Raw genomic sequence first — 18,128 nt, 5'->3', positions numbered from 1 at the left:
AATAAGTTTATGATATTATCGTGTATTGACACCCCGCTTTTCACCATTACTCTAGGCAGACAACATAGTAAAATATCAGCTGGCATACAAAGCCCCAAATAACCCCGATGTTTGACTTCTTTCCAGTCCTTCCCAATCAGAGATCTTGCTCGTTATGTTCCCTACCTCTTCACACATTTTTGCCTGACTGGCAAAACTTTCCCCCTGCCTTAGTTCCTCCAATTTTCCTTAATAGTTTTGTATGAGTTACTTTAGCAAAAACCTTTCAAATGTCTAAATATGTTATAGCTCTCAGTTCTCTTTTATTCTACGCTTCATTAAATCCTTCAAGAATTTGTAGCAGTTGAAAAAACATCATTTAACTTTATAGAAGCTATGCGGATTTGTCCTTTGAATAACTTCATATAATATCACTCATAAATACATATATAACAGATTTTTGTTATCTTTCACGATCAACTGCCTTCCTGGTTCTGAACAACAATTCTTCATCTTATTCTAAGAGGAACAGCTACCTTTTAAAAGGATGACTATGAACCTGAGTACCCGTCAATCTCTGGCACAGACGTAACCAGTAATAGGAAGTTATGGTCTTGCTATGACTGTTACTCTGAAAAGTCCTGTAAGATTTCCACCAAAAGTCCCACTAGAAATTTATCACAATATAGATTTGAAGCCTAATTTCTTCACATTTTCCCTCTTTTCTCCATTTGACTCTCAGCAGAGTAAGTACTATCTTTTATTCTCTTTAACATGCTTCTTTCATACCTGCTATGACTTGATGAGCGAACAGTCTTCATATCACGACCAAGCGCAGCCCCAGACGATTGCTCTTGAAACAGACACTACATTAAATAAGCCTATTGGGCCCATCTTTGAAACAACTAAAACCTATGGATTTACTCTAAAATTGCATTGTTAAAGTGACAACAAACTGCCTTCTACTGCCATTTTTAATTAATATATCTTAAAGTTACCTTATAAATGACAAATTTTCCTTAGCTAGAATGCAACTTACATTAACATTATATAAAAAAGCCTCTAAAAGCACATCACTGGTATCATTGCTACTGTAATTACTGGTTAACACTTCAATGAACAGAATAATCCTGCTACAAAGCTTTAACGATGAAAAAGAATTTCATTTGCAGAACATTGAGGCAATAAATGTTTTATATGTATCTGGAAAAAAACCTTGTTTCAAGACTACCTGCTTGAGAAGGATCAAAATACTAGCAATTCAGAGACAAACTGTAGGTAACACCGTATGCACAATGCTGCTTTATTCTGCTAGATATTAGATGGCTTGATGAAAGCCAAAGGTATTGCAGGTTAATAAAGGAGGAAAACATGTTAGTAGGGAAGGATAGCAACCCAAACCATATGCAGCTTCTTCTAATCTAGACGTTAGAAAAGAATATTCTTTTGAATTATGTAACTGTGAAGGCTTTAACCTTTACTAAACATGAGAGATGATCCCACATAAATAGAATAAATTATAAAAGATCGAGAACTTACAAGTTCCTTTTCTTGTTCTTGTCTTTGCAGTGAACTTTGTACGAGTTGTGTAAGTTGCTTAAAATAAGCTTTACATTTCCTGCCTTCACAAAGGCCCTGAAAGGCCTAAACCAGATTTTGATTGAAAACATCTGCATTTGTAATTAAGATACTACAGGAGCGTGAAGAATCACTTTACTGTTTCTGTCAGTAATAACAGAGTATTTCTGAATTAATACAAATAAATGGATTAGGAACAAAGCTATCCTACAAATTCCAATGAGAGAGGACAGCAATTTCTGACCTAAAATATAGACTTTTAATGAATTACTGTATGCTCTCACCAGCAGTTATAACAGTTTTGGCCCAAAGAACAACTGTATAACCTGCCTCAAAAGGTCTCTTGTTCACATGGCAACACGTTGTCATTAACTGAAACACAAAACTATCGTCAAATAAATCTAACACTACTGTAACAGCTCATGCTGGGTTTTTAAAACTTTCATATGAAACTACTAATAAATATGGACAAGCAAAACACTATCTTCCTAGAAAAGAGCGTGCCTGCAGTACAGGTAAGACTGTCCCACAACACAGGGCAGATGCCTACACACAGTCGGCACTGAAAAACACACGCACTTGGCTTTAAACACTACAAAAGCCCATTAGAGGAATGATTCCTCAGAACAACAAATATGACAGGTGCTATACTCGTTAGTCTAAGATTGAGCAAGTAGGAAATAGAAAAGGGTGCTGTACGACAAAACAGGCCACAATAAAGGAGAAATGATGCAATAAAGGACTCAGGAACATAAAACCTAAGCACAGCTAGCTTTTAGGGGTGACCTGTGTCCTACGTAAAAAATTGAGGGGTAGTTAGACCCCCCAAAATAGCATGCAGTTCAGCAATATGCGAGGCACAGAGATGTCCAAAGCCAACACTCAAAGCAGTTGTCTAGAACAAAACGTTGGGACGCATCAGGATAGGTGCAATCCTTGTCGAAAACACTACAGCCGCAGCCAGGTTTGTAACAGGAACGTGACATTACGTGGTATTCATGAACAACAGGTACAGAGGTTAGAGGCACCAAGGTACTTCTCTCATACTTTCAAAGAAGTATCACCTAAATCCTGCTGGGTTTCTTTCAAAAAAAATAGAAAAAAGGGCTACGTTCATTCTTCCAAAAAAAGTTGGAAACACTGTGCTCATTCCACTTCCAGTTTTACAGCTTTTACCCAACACACAAGAGCCAAGTGCAGCCTCAAGGTGAAGTAACACAAAGCTCTAGTTGACGTCTCTCACGAGAAAACCGTTACGCTCAATTCGAGTATCGACTCTTTCTGTATTTCATGTAAAATAGTTACTGGATAAGCATTAAGTAACTAGACAAAATACAGAAACAGCTCTAGTAACAAGGTCCAGATCTGAAGGCTCTCAGTCACAGCTGGCTTTATGAATCACTAGAATATTCTGATCTAGTTCATCCAATCCCTACGTTCAGTAACAATGAATCTCAAATATTTTTCATGGATAGTGGCACACTTCTGACTGAAAGAACTGCAACGTCAGCTGTCCTAAAGCTGAGGCCTCGTAAAGTTTTAAGATCACGATTTTAGACAGGAGAGCCTACACTATAGCTAAATTTACTCAGCTTAGAATCTTTTTTGGCTCTGACATTATATTCCTGAATAACTGAAATGCATTAACTGTCATTTTATAACACATTCAAAATAAATGTCATATCTAGACTTCATACCATTTGAAGAGTAGAGTTCCTCAAAGTTAGTGGAAGTTGTGACATGCGGCACACTAAAAGACGGCTGGTAAACAGGGGCTGAAATTGCAATTATTTGCCTCCCCTGCTCTCCTCTCTTGAAAAGACGCACGGTCAATGGCAGTTCTTCGGCTTATTGTAAAGACGACAGACATCTGTAGAGAAATGTTCCCCCTGGAGTTCTTAAAAATCCACCATAAAGAAAATAACAATGAACATTATTTAAATATAAATTGAAAAGCGTATTTTGAGTTCTGTAAGTTAATCAGACTTAAATCTCCATGGGAAACTTGCAACACCGGTCTCGGTTTAAATGCTTCCCAACAATTTACAGCTTCATTTTGCACTTTTCCCCAAACCAAACCCCCCTGAATTTACACCACCTAGAAGTCTATTGATACAGCTGCACAAAGCATGTGGAGAAGAGGTTTCATACGTTGATGAGAAATAGCGCAGGAAAAAGCGGCATCGCTTCCTGAAGAATTGGAAGATAATATGTTATCATAGTAAGCATATTCAGGTAGATTAAGTGACACCTAAGTTTCAGTGCGCAGTCACCGCCGAAAAGCAATGCAGAGCCCAGGCAAAGCTCTGAGCAGGAGCCCGCCTCCAGCAAAGCCGCATCCGGCACCGAGGCGCGGCTGGGATCAGACCAGCCCCGTACGGGACCTTCTAGGAATAAACCACACAGCAGAGAGTTACTATGTGATTTTCCTGCACCCCAGAAGATGCTATCTCACCCTCAAATGCCACCTACGCGTTTTAATCTACATCATGACAATACTTACGCATGTGTTTATGCTTACACAAATTATATACACAAATTTATACTCAACTGCATTATAAAGAGACTGAAAAATAAGAACAAGAGATGTAGGCAGGTTACAGTGAGCGTGATCTCCTAGTCGGGGGTAGGCCTGGGCCCCTTCTCCTGCCTTCCTGCCACCGCACTGGGAATGTGTCCATCAGGGCCACTGGCTGAGAGAGGACAGCAGATACATCCCATATCCCAGACGGAACAGCAAGACACTACAGTGTCCTGAAGAAGGGCTCCAGACGACCACGACTGGGAGCTGTATCTTACGCCTGTCTTTGCCAAACAAGAACAACCTGCCTCTGACTTCAGACCTGATTCCATGCAGAGTGGCCTTCGCTACACGTACAGACCACCACAGAAGTAAGCACTGCAAAGAAGTCAGCGGGCTCAGAGATTAAGGACCTCCTAGTTAAACAAACAATGAATTGTCAACTTTGGCAAACAACAGGAAATAATGTATAGACATTATCACAGTGTATTTCTGTTACACTGAAATATTTTTTAATGTTTTCAATTTATAGTCCAAAAATACTAGCACATCTCTTAACTTACACAAATACTATTTATATTTTACACAAATATCTAAGTTGCATACTACTTTTAAACTACAATTCTAGGTGCCAGCAGGTCTATCCACTTCAATTTTAGGTAAAAATCAAAGGTCCTCCTCTTTATTCAGATGGGATACCTTAGTAACGCATCACTACTTTCTACATTTTCGACCAACGCTGGCATATAAATTTTCTCCTTACTCTTGCACATCTCTCTCTGAGCAGAAATGCTAACTACCATGGGGTTTCTCTGACCTAAAGCCCATCATTTGCATCAAGGCGAGAAAAGTATTAGAGAGGGGGACAGACGGAATGACGCAAAAGCTATTTAAAAGATGAACAGAACTTACAAGTTTCTCGCACTTTGCGTAGATCTGCTAAGCTGGTCCGGGTGGTGAAACTTTTGTAGCGTTGAAACTATTCAAAATCTCTGTTATATGGAGACTAGATAAAGAGGAAGTGGGAATCAACAATATACTACCTATTTTCCATTGTCCTCTCTGAGCCAAAGCATAAAACCGGACGATGTTGGAGTAAATGCCAACAGCGTTAGCTTCAGTACATTTTACATGTCAAGTACATCGGGCTTTATGGTCCCCACGGGAAGGCAATGCTGCCAGCAGAGCAGCGAGCTCCGATGAGCTGTGCTCCTGCCCAGCAAGCAACACGAAGAAAGAGCCACCACGCGCTGAACTGTCTGGGCAGGCCCCAAAGAGAAGCTAATTCTAGAAGATGAGTTTTGCACTTAAGTACTGTTTCAGTTCATGAAATTAGCAAAATATGAACCAAATCCTCAGTGCGGAATGAGTGCTGTGAATGAGCGGGCACCTGCACCGTGGGATCTCCACGTGCGGCACTCTGCGGGGACGTTCTGCCTCCTCCTCTCCTCCCGCTCCCACACACGGCCAGGCTTCCATTCCCAGCACGGGCAGTCGTCTGTAAACGTCTACGTGTGGAGGGAAAGGGATACGGCAGGAGTCACGAAGATGGATCAATATTAGGATGGCATCCTTGAAGCAGTTTTTGTGTTCAGTGACACACATACATGTTTTGCAACAAGAAGGAGTATTTTCACTACAGATTTTGGGGACTAAAATGCCTGTTTCCATAGTGAAACAAGACAAAAAGGCGAAAATTAAGAGGAAAAAAAAAATGAAGCAGGAACTGAAAGTTGTGTTCCCAGCTGAACAGAACTGTATCAAGCAAAAAACTTTTGATGTAACATAAAATGTTTCAAAATGTTTATTTCAGATTTTTATCTTCTTTTGAAAAATATGGAGAAACCCAAACATAAAGAGATTTTGTTTCACTGTAATAAATGACATCTAAGCAATTTCAGGACTAAAAAAATGATATTTTTTTCCCCCAAAATTAAACCATCTCTCATGTAAAAGTTCAATTTCAATTAATTAATGTTTCTAAGGAAAAAAAGAAAAGGCAATCAGAAAAAGAATTAAGTGTTCCAGCTACCAGTAGCTTACACACAAGTGGCAGTTATTTGATGGCTTTCTTGGCCAAGATACTGGGAACTTCACGTGCATCCACTAGTCCCTCAGTGTTACATGCGGCTCTTCTGGAATTGCATTTTCACGCCAGTTCCTTCAACGAAAGACTGAATTCTATTACCTGCTTCATCGCTGGTTGTATTTGGTTATTACTCTCACTTTCTTTGCAGTAACTGTACTTAAGCTGAACTAACTTGCCTTCCCCAGGAGCAACTGCTGCTGCAAGGCAGTCAATAGATTAAGTTCCTTAAGTCTCATCTTAGAAACCCTGTGTGACAGCACAGCGTTTATAACTGCAATCCAAAGGTCTGCATTTACATACGGTAATAACACTATTGCGCTGACCTCTGATGGTTACTTTTCATTTATATACAGGTTAGTCCTTTTTCACCTTCTGGTCTTGTTTAAGAGTATAACAACACAGCAACCTTGACAAAATTGGAATCAACTGTTAATTAGTATTCCATTTAATGGAGATGAAAGCCAAAGCGTTCTGACTAAGAGGATACCGCACAAGGCATTCTGACTAAGAGGAGACTGCACTTATTACATTACATTAAGCTATATATAACCGCATCAAATGGAATATTTAAGCATTTTAACTTGAGCATTTTATGCGTTAGTAATTCACTTAATTATTTTCTCTAGAGAACAAGTGGTAAAATATCACACTGATGCATGGGGAGTTATAAGAATAAATCTTCAGGCATCAGGACAGGATCAGATACCCAAGAGCCCCGCTTAAATCAATAAAAGCAGGAGGAAGTAGCGGGAAGGATGCTGCTTCTGGCTCATCTCGCATTGCTGTATGTACAGCAGGTAGGCGAATCCTGCTGGAGACCTAGCTGCCTTAACTTAATAAAAATGTAACTCAAACTTTCACACTTTCATAAAAATAAAGAGCTACCTATCTATGTTACGTTATCATTTAAAATGCATCTGCTAGCCCTCTTGCTTCGTGATAATCATGTTCTAATGAATTTGAGCTACGTAGGTCACATCATATTTCTGCACGGTCACTACAGTCTCGGAAAACCGGTGAGAATGAATCAGCAGAAAGAGTGAAAGGGCATAAACAAGCAACTTCACTAACGGTTCCCTACAGATAAATAAATTAATGTGTCACAACTCTCCAACTGTGAGAGAGTTGTGGCCTATTTTTATAGCTCCGAATTTGATATGGGAAATATTACATCCGTAATCAACAACTCTGGAGAGAAACAGAAATGGGAGAGAGCCATAAAATGAGCAGGAAAGGCAAGCAGGAAGGGAACATAGGGTTAGAGATCTGAAAACGGGGAACAGGACTTCTGTTAGCTTGTGCGCATGTGGTTTATTTTATACAATATTTTCATTTTATTATATCAGTAAATATTACCTGTAGTGGGGCAGGAGAAATTGAAAATTAAAGAAATAGAGTAAGAAACTGACTCAAAATTGGCAACAAAAAGGAGCTCAGAATTTGAGGTGTACCCGATCCCAGCTGCAGCTGATGCCACAGGCTGGGCTGCAGCCGGGGAGCTCCATCTTCAGACCTCCAACTCTACAGCAGCTGCGGCAAAATCCACATCACAGCGTGAGTCAGACCAGCCTGAACATCAAACGGAATTCATGCTACCGCGTTGCCCTAATTCATATGCTGCCACCCCCCTCCTCGGTGGACTGTGCCCAGAGCCGAGACTAACTCAGAAGCAGAAACAAATGTACAACTCTTGTTTTGCTCAGAATTTCAACAGACCGGACACTGGAGAACAGTTTCCATTATGCTGCTGTGGTATTTGTCTGTTATCGCAGGATTCGTCCTACATAAGTGGAATTCTTACCTAGCCATTTTGTCTGCCTCTTCAACTACCGCTGCTGAAGAAGAGATGTGATTTTGGCCCGCATTATCTAGAAACTAAGAGCTAACAAAATATTACACATTTTTACATTAACCCATTAACATTACTCAAACAGCACAAACAGTTGGCTGCACTTAGCAAGCTGAATATTTCTGAATATTTTGGGAAAAATATCCAGCTGCTAGCTGGTGAATCACCATAACAAAATGTTCATTTCTCTAAAAAGTTGTCCCAGCAATGTAAGCAATGCGTGGTTTTAAATTCCCAATTACACAGCCCATTTGACTTGGTCATTTTGATGTCGTTCCTGACGTGATGCTAGGTAGTTGCCATAGTTCTCTTGAAGTCTTGGAAAATTCCCCACAATGAAAGAAAAGCAAAAGAAATTAACTATCCTTTTTTCCCCCTCCTCCAGTAATTAGCTTCATTGTTGCTACTAATGAAGGTGTTCAACATCCCCTTGTCCATTTCCCACAATGCTGCCTATCTTTCACCTTTTTGTTTTCCATGAGCACAGATTTTGGTCCTTGACTGTCAAGGATGCTTTTATTCTTTTTATAAGCATTATTCCATTATGAATATGTAGCCAACCATAATAAACCCAGATTTCAGCTCTCCCCTTAGCAGTCCTTGTAATGTTGTCATTGTCGCACTGTTACAGCTCTTATCTTACCTCAACGATTCGCAATATTCTTTTTTTGCCTAAAGAGCCTCCCAGGGATAGAGACAGACCTAAACCGGTCACAGTCCCCCAAGCACAGCTCTCACAGTGAAGTGGTTCTGCTGCTGAAAGAACACGGGCTTATAGAATAAAGTTGGGGGGGAAAAGGTTGTAGGCACTCTGGTTGTACATTTCCCCTGCAGTGCTGAAGAAGCACTGCCTGGATGGATATTTTCACCAGCAGTATTAATTCCACATGCTGTCTCATCCTATAGAATTTTCCAGAAAGATCTGCAAACCAGGTTAATATTTGAAGTGTTACCTGAAGCGTTAGCTATGAAGTTGAGAATTAAAAGGGACTAGAGCTATAGAACTTCTTGAAAGAAAGACCCATCCCCAGTTCCTCAGAGTGTGGCTTTTGAAGGATTCAGAAACTGTAGAAGACAGAGGAACCATCTGTTCTGTCAACTGGGGGCGGAACTGGACTTGGTACACTGATCTGGAATAAGCTCCCAGTAAAATATTACATCTTCTCTGGGTATTCCAAAAAAAGGGGACAATCACAATCGTCTTTTTTTAATTCATTACTATATATGGCAATACTTTTGTTTCATCCTTGTGTCTTGGTCTGTAAATGCTATATACAGAACACCCAAAAGCAGAACCAGGTCGCTCTGGTGACTTTTCACACTTAAAAGTATAAAACCTATGTCAGATCCCTGAATTCCCTGAAATTTCAGATCCAAATGGAAATCTGAATTTTGCAGCTTAGGCCCTTCTCTCTATTGATTTTTTTTCCCATTGTTGTTTTGATTTACCGTTAGTTGCTAAGCAGTATTCCAATAGTAACAATGTGGGCAGAGAGATAAAACTTTATATAAGGCTTTAGCTGCAAAGTATGTATATTCTTCGATGTTAACAAAAAACAGCTTTACAAAGAAATTCCATCTCCATACACAGCACAAGCAACTGATTGATGAAGAGCAGGCAATAAAAACGTCGCATGTACAACAGCTACCTGCTGATATTTTAAGAGTCAAAGAAGGAGGAAACGGCATCAAATTATTTTTCACAAATCCTACCAGTGTAAGAGTTTCTGAGGAACTGTTTTCTCTCTTAAAAGTTCACATTACTCAAAGTTTAACACAAATCCAGTGAATAAAAATGAAAGCTAGGCTTCACTGAAATAAATCAAAAACTCCCATTGATTCTAGTTCAACCACAATTTTGCCCTAAATTTAACATGAATCTCATAAATAAGATTGGTCAAAAGAAGACCTACTACCTGCCTTATTTCCTAGTCTAGACAAGCAGCATTGTACAGGCTTTCTATATGAAAAAGAGCTTCAACAGAAACCGTCCCGGTTCTGGTTTACCTCAAACCAGGACAGAAACCCATGAGGTTAATGAGAATCTCGGTATTCAATTCAGTGAATTCTAGGGTGGAGCGGCAGCAATAAGCAGCATAGAAGCAACTCCAGTGACCTCCTGCACCCAGACGCAAGGTTCTCCGGTTCCAGGACAGAGTTAGCTCTAAAAGATCCCCAGGAATCCCTGAAACTCGAAAAGGACAAAAGAAATAGTAAAATGCTTCCTCCTCAGAAGCCATACAACCAAGCAGCTGTAACATCTACATTGCAGCACAACACAAACAATTCTTACCTAACAAGTTATCTATAACTCTAATAATCCACTGGCTTAATATTCTGCAACAATTATGCCTTAGAAGGTCAGCGGCCTACCGCGCAGTTATCAGAAGCCTCCTGTGTCAGGTGAGGATGAGAAATAAGCTCCATAGTTCACTCCTAGACCCCAGTCCCCCGATCACCTACATACCGTGTGCTGCTTTACACACAGGATCTCTTTTGCGGCTAACTTACCTTCAAAATGAAATTTGAGCCTGAGAAAAATTCATTGCAAGGACCCACCTTAAAAGCCAAAGAGGTACAAGCATATTGGATTTAGCTGCCTCCACTCAGCACGTTGTTGTAACGCTGTGGAGCTCAATTCCGACTCTCACACCCCCGGTGCTGAGCCCCAGGGCACGCACCACGTACCTCCACTATCATTCCACGCAAATGCTACTCCTACCTCCCATACCATTCCATGCAAATGCTACTTGGGCAAGCTACAACACAGCCCTCAGATTAGTTCAGACGCTTTGAACTGAAAAACACAAACCAAAGTAATGGTTAAGGGTTTACGGTGCCACGGGTGGAGCCCCGCGGTGACCCAAACCAAGCATTAGCCAGCACGGATGCAGTCAGTATGCCCGACAGCAAACCCACCAAGAACCAGGTGGATTTGAGCCATCCTGCACCACTTTGCCTTGAGGTGAGGAACCGCTCCTTGTGACATAGCCCACAGTGTTTATCTTCAAATTAGAAAGCTGAGCAGAAATGATGAACATCAAGCCAAACTCTTTCAGCAAATCCATGGGAACTGCACTGACTTCAATGAAGACAGTTAATCAGGAGCTGAAAAGCCACCTGTAATCACTCTAACTTCCCTAAACATGCTGTTTTCCCAGTCTCAATGTGACTGGAAGTGAGGCAGTTTGACCCTGGAGCTACCACCTTTCAGACAGCCAAATTAATCATCCTCTCCTTCAAAATCTCCAAAACTGCCTTTGCCAGTCTAATCTAATTGTCATCTCCCCATCTTTGCAGAAGAGCCCGCCGCCTCCTACCGTCTCCCTTCTCAGGCAGTTTGTAGGCCACAAAGGCAGCATAAAACAGAGGGCTTAATGAATTACAAGTTTCTTTTCAATATGGAAATGCACTTCTAGGATTTTTGCCATTTTTAAAGCACAATCAAATTACCAGTATTATGTACTTGTTCGATTTTTTTCTAGCTGTGAAAAGGAAGAAGTAAGGACGGCATCAAAATTTATGTTTGAGTTCTTGAAAATACTCACAGAAATGCTGCTTTACACCCGGTGCGTGTTTAGCTCCCAGCCCAGCAACAGTATCCCATCCCAGCTGAGATCTTTACGTTCTGCCCCATAACAAACATTGCTAATGCCTGCTCTGGCTACAATATGCCATCTACGGATGGTTCCCAGCCCAGCAAGGAGCAGACGGTATGTCGAGCTGCAGTAACTCTACCCTCAGCCTCAGGCAAAACCAGTGTAGCCATTTGGAACAGAGTACACCTGTTGTTAGTTAATCCCCAGCTGACAAATTACAAAAGGGAGAATAACAAATATGTAGTTATTTAAAATAGTGTGTTTTTGGCATGAGTTACCTCATAAACCCCTGGAACCTAAATGGATTAGAAGTTCACAACAAGAGTTTCACCAGGATGCTGGCTTGCTACTAGTGCTGACTTCCAAAATAAAGCTACAGATCCCAAGGCATATTTAGATTTCAGTAACATGAACATCCTAACAGCCCTCACACTCTTGAGAAAAAAATCCAAGGCTGTGTATGAGCAATATAAGGCTGTTCCATTTGCTTACCGCTAATATCTATCTTGTTCATTATAAAGCACTTTGAGAAAGCCTTGAGCATAAAGATTATGCAAGCTTATTTCGTTCCATCATACATAGCTTGCTTGCCATCTAGTGGACGCAGCGTATGAATTAAAGTAAGCATACCTACTTTTCAGCACGAAACAAGCAGTCCCAAAATACGTGGGTATAACAGTTTTGAATTAAATATTTCAATTAGCAGCAGACAAAGATTAGGATTGCTAACGGTACTGCCTATTAGATTCCCTAGAATTTTGTCTAAATCCTAGGCAATCTCAAAAAAGATATTTTAAAATGCGTTTTTCTATACCGTATATTCTTTCTGGTCTCAAAAAATAAACCACAATGAAGGAATCAGATTATAATTCATTTTATAATATTGCCAAAATAATTTACAACATGAGACGATTGAGACAGAAAATACAAACACCCAAAGCATTCATCTCCGAGACAAAACCATCATCCCGTTTTTAGTCTGGAGAAGAAAGAATTCATAAAAAGCATTTTGCACCTCCTTGATTTACCCCCCATAAACTACACTAAATTAATTACATGTTTAAATTAAGCATTTGATTAACTGTCTTCCTTATTCTTCTGTGGGTCTGAGTAACAGCTCATTTGCTTTGAAACCAGCTGAGGACAATGAACAGCGGGAACAAAATGATTTTGTGCTCGCTTGCACCTGTTTAAAAGTGGAGTAAATCCATTTAACTAACCAGAGCTGAATCAGACCCAAAGGTTCAGGAAGCCTTCAAAAGTTTTATATACTTCTTTCAAATAGTTTGTGTGAGTTTTAGTGCACTTTTATATTGTCAACTTGAAGGAAATTAAAATACTTGAAAAATTCCTTGTAACTGTCAAAAAACAAAACAAAAAAAAAATCAATCAGAAAAACAAGCTGGTAGAGTCACTTTAATTTCCTGCTCAGAAAATTTTATTCTGACTCTAAATGTTGTTTGATATCACTAAATAACATGCTGTGTACATATTTTTTTTTCTTAATTGAGTTAAACGTGTGCTAATGACCACAGGGAATGAAATAGGCCACAGCTGGCTATATCATGCATATGCGATTGCTGCTCAGCCACAATTTATGTAATTAGTTACAGTCATATTAAGCTATTTAAAACACATGTTAAACATCTAATGATGAGCTGACATTAATGGGTCATTACAGCCTGCGTCAATGGTTTCCAAAGAATATTTGAATATGCTGCTGATATGCAAATAGGACACTTACAGAAAACAATCATACATAACAATATTACTGATTTTAAAGAAATACATATATTCACTCAAAGGAATGTTTCCGAGTATGTACTTTTTCAAGATATACCAATGCTACCATTTTCCCATTACAACCTCAATTCTATAAAGCTGAGGACACATGGGGAAACTGTTACTGTTGCCACTCTTGTTCCAAAGCTTAAATGCTCCAAAGGAGAACTGACCTTCTGTACGGAATAAATATAAGCACTCATTTGGAGTCAGTCCCTGGCCAGCAGTTTTGCTATCAAACCTATACAATTCCGCCTTTGGCCAGCACGGAACCGAGCGGGAGATTCAGGCCAAGGAACACAGGTGGGAGCATGGTTCCGGGTGCGAGCGCCCAGGCTCCGTCCCTGCCCTGAGCACCTGTGAGGGGCCAGGAGCCGCTCAACCATCCAGGGACTGCAGCAGGAGACGCTCAAGCCATCTCTTTTAAACTGCCGGTGCCAAGGGGGTCCCTGTGAGACTATGCATAATTACAGGCCTACAAACATTTCTGTTTGACGTCAGGAAAGTGTAACATGAGGCAGAATGACAGGTACTGAGGAAGGAGTTTTGCCTTCTCAACAGGCAACGTGTTATAGTCTAATAGAATCACAGAACCATAGGGTTGGAAGGACCTCTGGAGATCATCCAGTCCAACCCCCCTGCCAGAGCAGGGTCACCTTAGAGCAGGTTGCACAGGAACGCGTCCAAAGCTCTTGTTACAACACAGAGGATGTCTTCTAAGGACGGGCAACTCAGCTGGATGGCAACGTACCTCTGGGGATAGCCCCACTTAAAGCCTAACGAATACTGTCTCCTGCAACACTCCAGAGGATTTTCTTCACTTGCCGAGTTACAGGTTATTTCAAACAGAACTGTTTCAGTTATGTTCCTCAACTTTTGCTTCCTGGAGGCTTTCAAAATTCAACTGGATGAAGCCCTGAGCAACCTCATGCTGAAATGAACCCTACTGTGATGGGAGACGGGACCAGGTACGCACCTGACCTGCCAGGTTCCCTCTACCCTGAATTACTGCTTGAGATGCAGTACAAAGGTAGAGTCAACAGACATAATTATACCACAGGATGGGTTCACCACCAAAGTAAGAATATTTCCTTCTCCATCTTTTCTGGCCAATTAAACAATCTATGGTAAAAAGTAATCAGATTAATTTTTGTCCCTAGCAGTTCAGAGAGCATATACAATTAGTGATCGCAGCTAGACTCCTGCTCTGAACTCTTCCCAGAGCAAAGTTAGCAAATCCTCTATAGAGTCTCTAAGAAAAACTCCCAAAATGCACAACCCTGAGTACCCAAACACTGCTGCACCCAAAATTCAGTGCTGTTGATGAATACAATCGTCTAAATAGAAATAATCTCATATTAGTATGTTTATTACAAATGCTTACAGGAGCACGTAGGCAACAGAGCATAAAGATGTATTCATTAAGGTTTCAATTTTGTAAGGTATCAAATACTCTGACCCCATCAGACAAAACACTTTGGTATATTACCAGGGGACTACTGCACACGCGTTTAAATGTAAGAGCATCCTTCGGTAACTTGCAAAAACAAGATCTCACTCAAACATTCTAAATTCATGGCATTTGTACACATCAGGATTAATTCCAGCTAAGTCAGTAACGTAACACTAAACTTAATACAATGTAAGATCAAAAATCCCCTATTAAGAGAAGAAAATATTTGCATTTGTATTACAAGCTCAAGCAGACTTTTTTTCTGAATTAATTTGAAAATGTATGATTTACAGCAAAGGTCTGGATACTTGTAAATTAAGAATTGGATTTTCTTGTCAAGTTTCAAGTTTTTCAGTCAAACAGTAAAACACAACACTAAACTACAACAGAGCAATACTACTAATTGTTATGATTGATAGATAAATTATTTCAGACACCACAACAGACAGAAAATACAGCAAATGCTTCCGATGTATTATTACACTTGTAACATTCTCAAGATTTGGGAAAAACAATACAACACTATGGTGACAATGGAAAATGTGAATACAGATATAAAAACTATTTTCCACACTATTGTTTTTATACTAGCATCTAATTTCAAGAATAAAACAGGTTGTTGTTTTTTCCTCAATAAACATACAACCTAATCTCACCATGGTTCTGTAAGTTATTACTTCTAATGTTCATTTCAGAAATTTGAAAAAAACATTGTTAATTCTTTTACTTTAAAAGAAAGGTCAGTCCTGCATTTTCCATCTGTTAACTTTTTTCCTATATTAATTGTCTCAACAATATATGGTCATTTTTATTTTAATCTGTACACAGATGAAATAATAGAAGCAATAATTACCCCAAATTAAAGATTATTCTTTGCTAGCTTTGTTTCCCACTTAAGTATTCTTTAAAAACTGTTTTTTCTTGTTTTCTTTTTTCTCCACTACTTCACAATTGTATTATTAATTTCAATTTTTATTTTCCATTGTTTTAATAGTCTACAGCACTAGAAACTTAGAAAAGATTACGTAAAGATTCTAAAAATGGTACATACATGAAGACCGCATAAACTAATACCAAAGGTCAAGGACACGAGAGTATGAAGTTCAGTAGACCTTTAAAATATTTACCTCTGCTTACAAAGTAAAAAGACCTTTAGAAATGTATATTTTGAAATGCTGAGCATCTCCACAATGTGCTAAGTATTATAACATTTTTAAACAATTCTGCCTACATTAATTATCCGTATTGTTTCTTTCTGACATGCATACTTTATCAACACTCGCACTGCCGTTTCCTATGACTGAACTGAGCACGCCAACTGGAAACACACACACTGAATCCCAGGTGAGCTCCCAGAGCTCTGCCCCTAAGGGGAATAGCACGCTCCCTGCTATACAGTGTGCTCCCCGCTCCTTTAGCAGCAGCCAGGAAAGGAAAAGTCCTTTTCTACATCGTCCTTTGGGTACCTGCTCCCTCAAATTCGAATGCCAGCCTGTCGGGGAGAAACACCCTTTTCAGGCATCAGCATATGGTAACACGAAGCAGCAGCACCCAGGCACAGCCTGTTTCTGGAGTTGTAAAAAACTCTTCAGACAAAAGACTTGGGAATAAACAGTGTGATTCTTCATCCCATGCTCAGGCAAGCAGCCACATCACATTCAAGAGGGCTGTTTGTAGGAGCAAACGCTGAGAACATAAATTGTAAGCTTGGGCCCAAAGTAATTCACTATACCTACAAGATAACATTATAAATTGGGTAATTACAGAAAGGCAATTAGTACCGTAAATACCAGAAGTCTGCAAAGACTTTACCTGGGAGCATGAAGTCCCGTAAACGCCCTCTGTGCCCAGCATTACAGCTGTAGGCAAGGTAACGCTCTAAGTGCCCACTATTTTCCCAGAATGTACATTGTAGTTCTAAAGGTACAAACACCTCCACGTGCTTGAATGAAAACATTTTTACAGCTCTCGAAAGCTGATAACAACCTCCTCCCACACCAGAGTCCAACATCTAAGGTTCTGGTCCAAGTCCAGTTTTTGTTGCACACACCTGCCGTGACTTTATTGCTGCAATAAAGTGGGGGCAACAGAGGGAGAGACAGAGACCAGAGGATGTCCAACGGGTAAGGACGCTGATGGCCTCACACAGTCAATACCTGGCACTGCGCCTGAGCTTTTAAATACCCAAGATCATGAAATTCCCACAAAGCCCTTCAAGATAGTGCTGGTATTACAACATCAGACAGATATTCCAACTAGCATACTTTAAATTAATCTCACAATCTCTGGGCAATTTATGGTCCGCAAAGATTTACAGGTTACCTTCCTCACCCTCCTTCCCTCCGCGGAGGCCTCGTGAGTCACTTCACAGAGGACAGATGACTAGGGGCACTGTTTTATCGGTGTGTATTTAAAAGAAATAGAAAACTCAAGCGTGTGGCAGGAAGCTCTGGTGGTGCCCGGACCAGGACTGAGGAGAAAGACACGTTTGTCCTCGCCCGAGAGGCCCTGAGGAAACCCCCCCGCCTCGCCCTCCCGGGGGAGGGAGAGAGGGGACCATCCCCAGCCTCACCAGCACCGCTAGGGCCACGCTAACTAATTCTGACAAGACTAATTAATTAATTCTTACAGAATCCTCCCTTCGTTGCTGGGAGGAAGAGTTTACCTCACACTTCGCTGGGCACCCACAGCGGAGCTGCCTCCTGCAAAGGCCACCGGGGCCGGGGAGGAGAGGCCCGGCAGGGGCTCCGCCGGCGGGAGGAGGCGGCGCGGCCGAGGCAGGCGGCGGCAGCCCAGGTGGGGGGCGCGGCCGAAGCCGCCCGCCCTGCCCGCCGAGGCGCGGTGAGGCGATCCGCGCCCGCCCAGCCAGTCCTGCCGCGTCAGGAGCCGCGGCCGCGCAGGCCCCGCCCCGGCGGCGCGGCCCGGCCGGTTCCACAAGTTTTTGACAGTTTCTCCGCGGCGGAGGGAGAAGCCGGGGCGGCGGCGGCGCGGGACGGGGCCGGGCGCGCTGCGGACGACGAAGCTGTTGCCAGCGGTCGCCTCCCCCCGGCACCATGTCCCGGGACCCCGAGGAGGTGAACAGGCTGACCGAGAGCACCTACAAGGTGAGTGCGGCCGGAGGGACCCGCCGCCGCCTCGCCCGGGGCGGGGGGGGGGGTGGCGGCCACCTTTGTCCCCGGGGGCAGCCGGGGCCGCGGGCCGCGGCTCCACAGGCGGGGCCGGCGGGGGGCTGCGGACAGCCTCGCCTCGCCTCCCCGCGGGAAAGGCACAAAACTCGC

General features: G+C 41.6%; 1 protein-coding gene and 1 long non-coding RNA gene across 3 annotated transcripts in view; one reads left to right on the top strand and one right to left on the bottom strand.

Moving 5' to 3' along the window:
* Window positions 1-18,128, bottom strand: part of LOC141747388 (uncharacterized) — a 33,187-nt gene that overhangs the window by 9,266 nt on the left and 5,793 nt on the right. The window lies entirely within an intron of this gene.
* The window catches only part of BAIAP2L1 (BAR/IMD domain containing adaptor protein 2 like 1), a 41,115-nt gene continuing 40,539 nt past the window's right edge, over window positions 17,553-18,128 (top strand). For both annotated transcript variants that reach the window (XM_074597560.1, XM_074597559.1), the window contains exon 1: window positions 17,553-17,954. Coding sequence is in view for 1 of the 2 variants with exons in the window: in XM_074597559.1 (XP_074453660.1) it covers window positions 17,904-17,954 (51 nt within the window). In the remaining variant the exon portion in view is untranslated. The remainder of the gene's footprint in view (window positions 17,955-18,128) is intronic.

This window comes from Larus michahellis, chromosome 8 (assembly GCF_964199755.1).
Source record: "Larus michahellis chromosome 8, bLarMic1.1, whole genome shotgun sequence".
Taxonomy (NCBI): Eukaryota; Metazoa; Chordata; class Aves; order Charadriiformes; family Laridae; genus Larus; species Larus michahellis.
The sequence above is the reverse complement of the archived record's forward strand: the minus strand, read 5'-3'. Positions and strand labels throughout refer to the sequence as shown.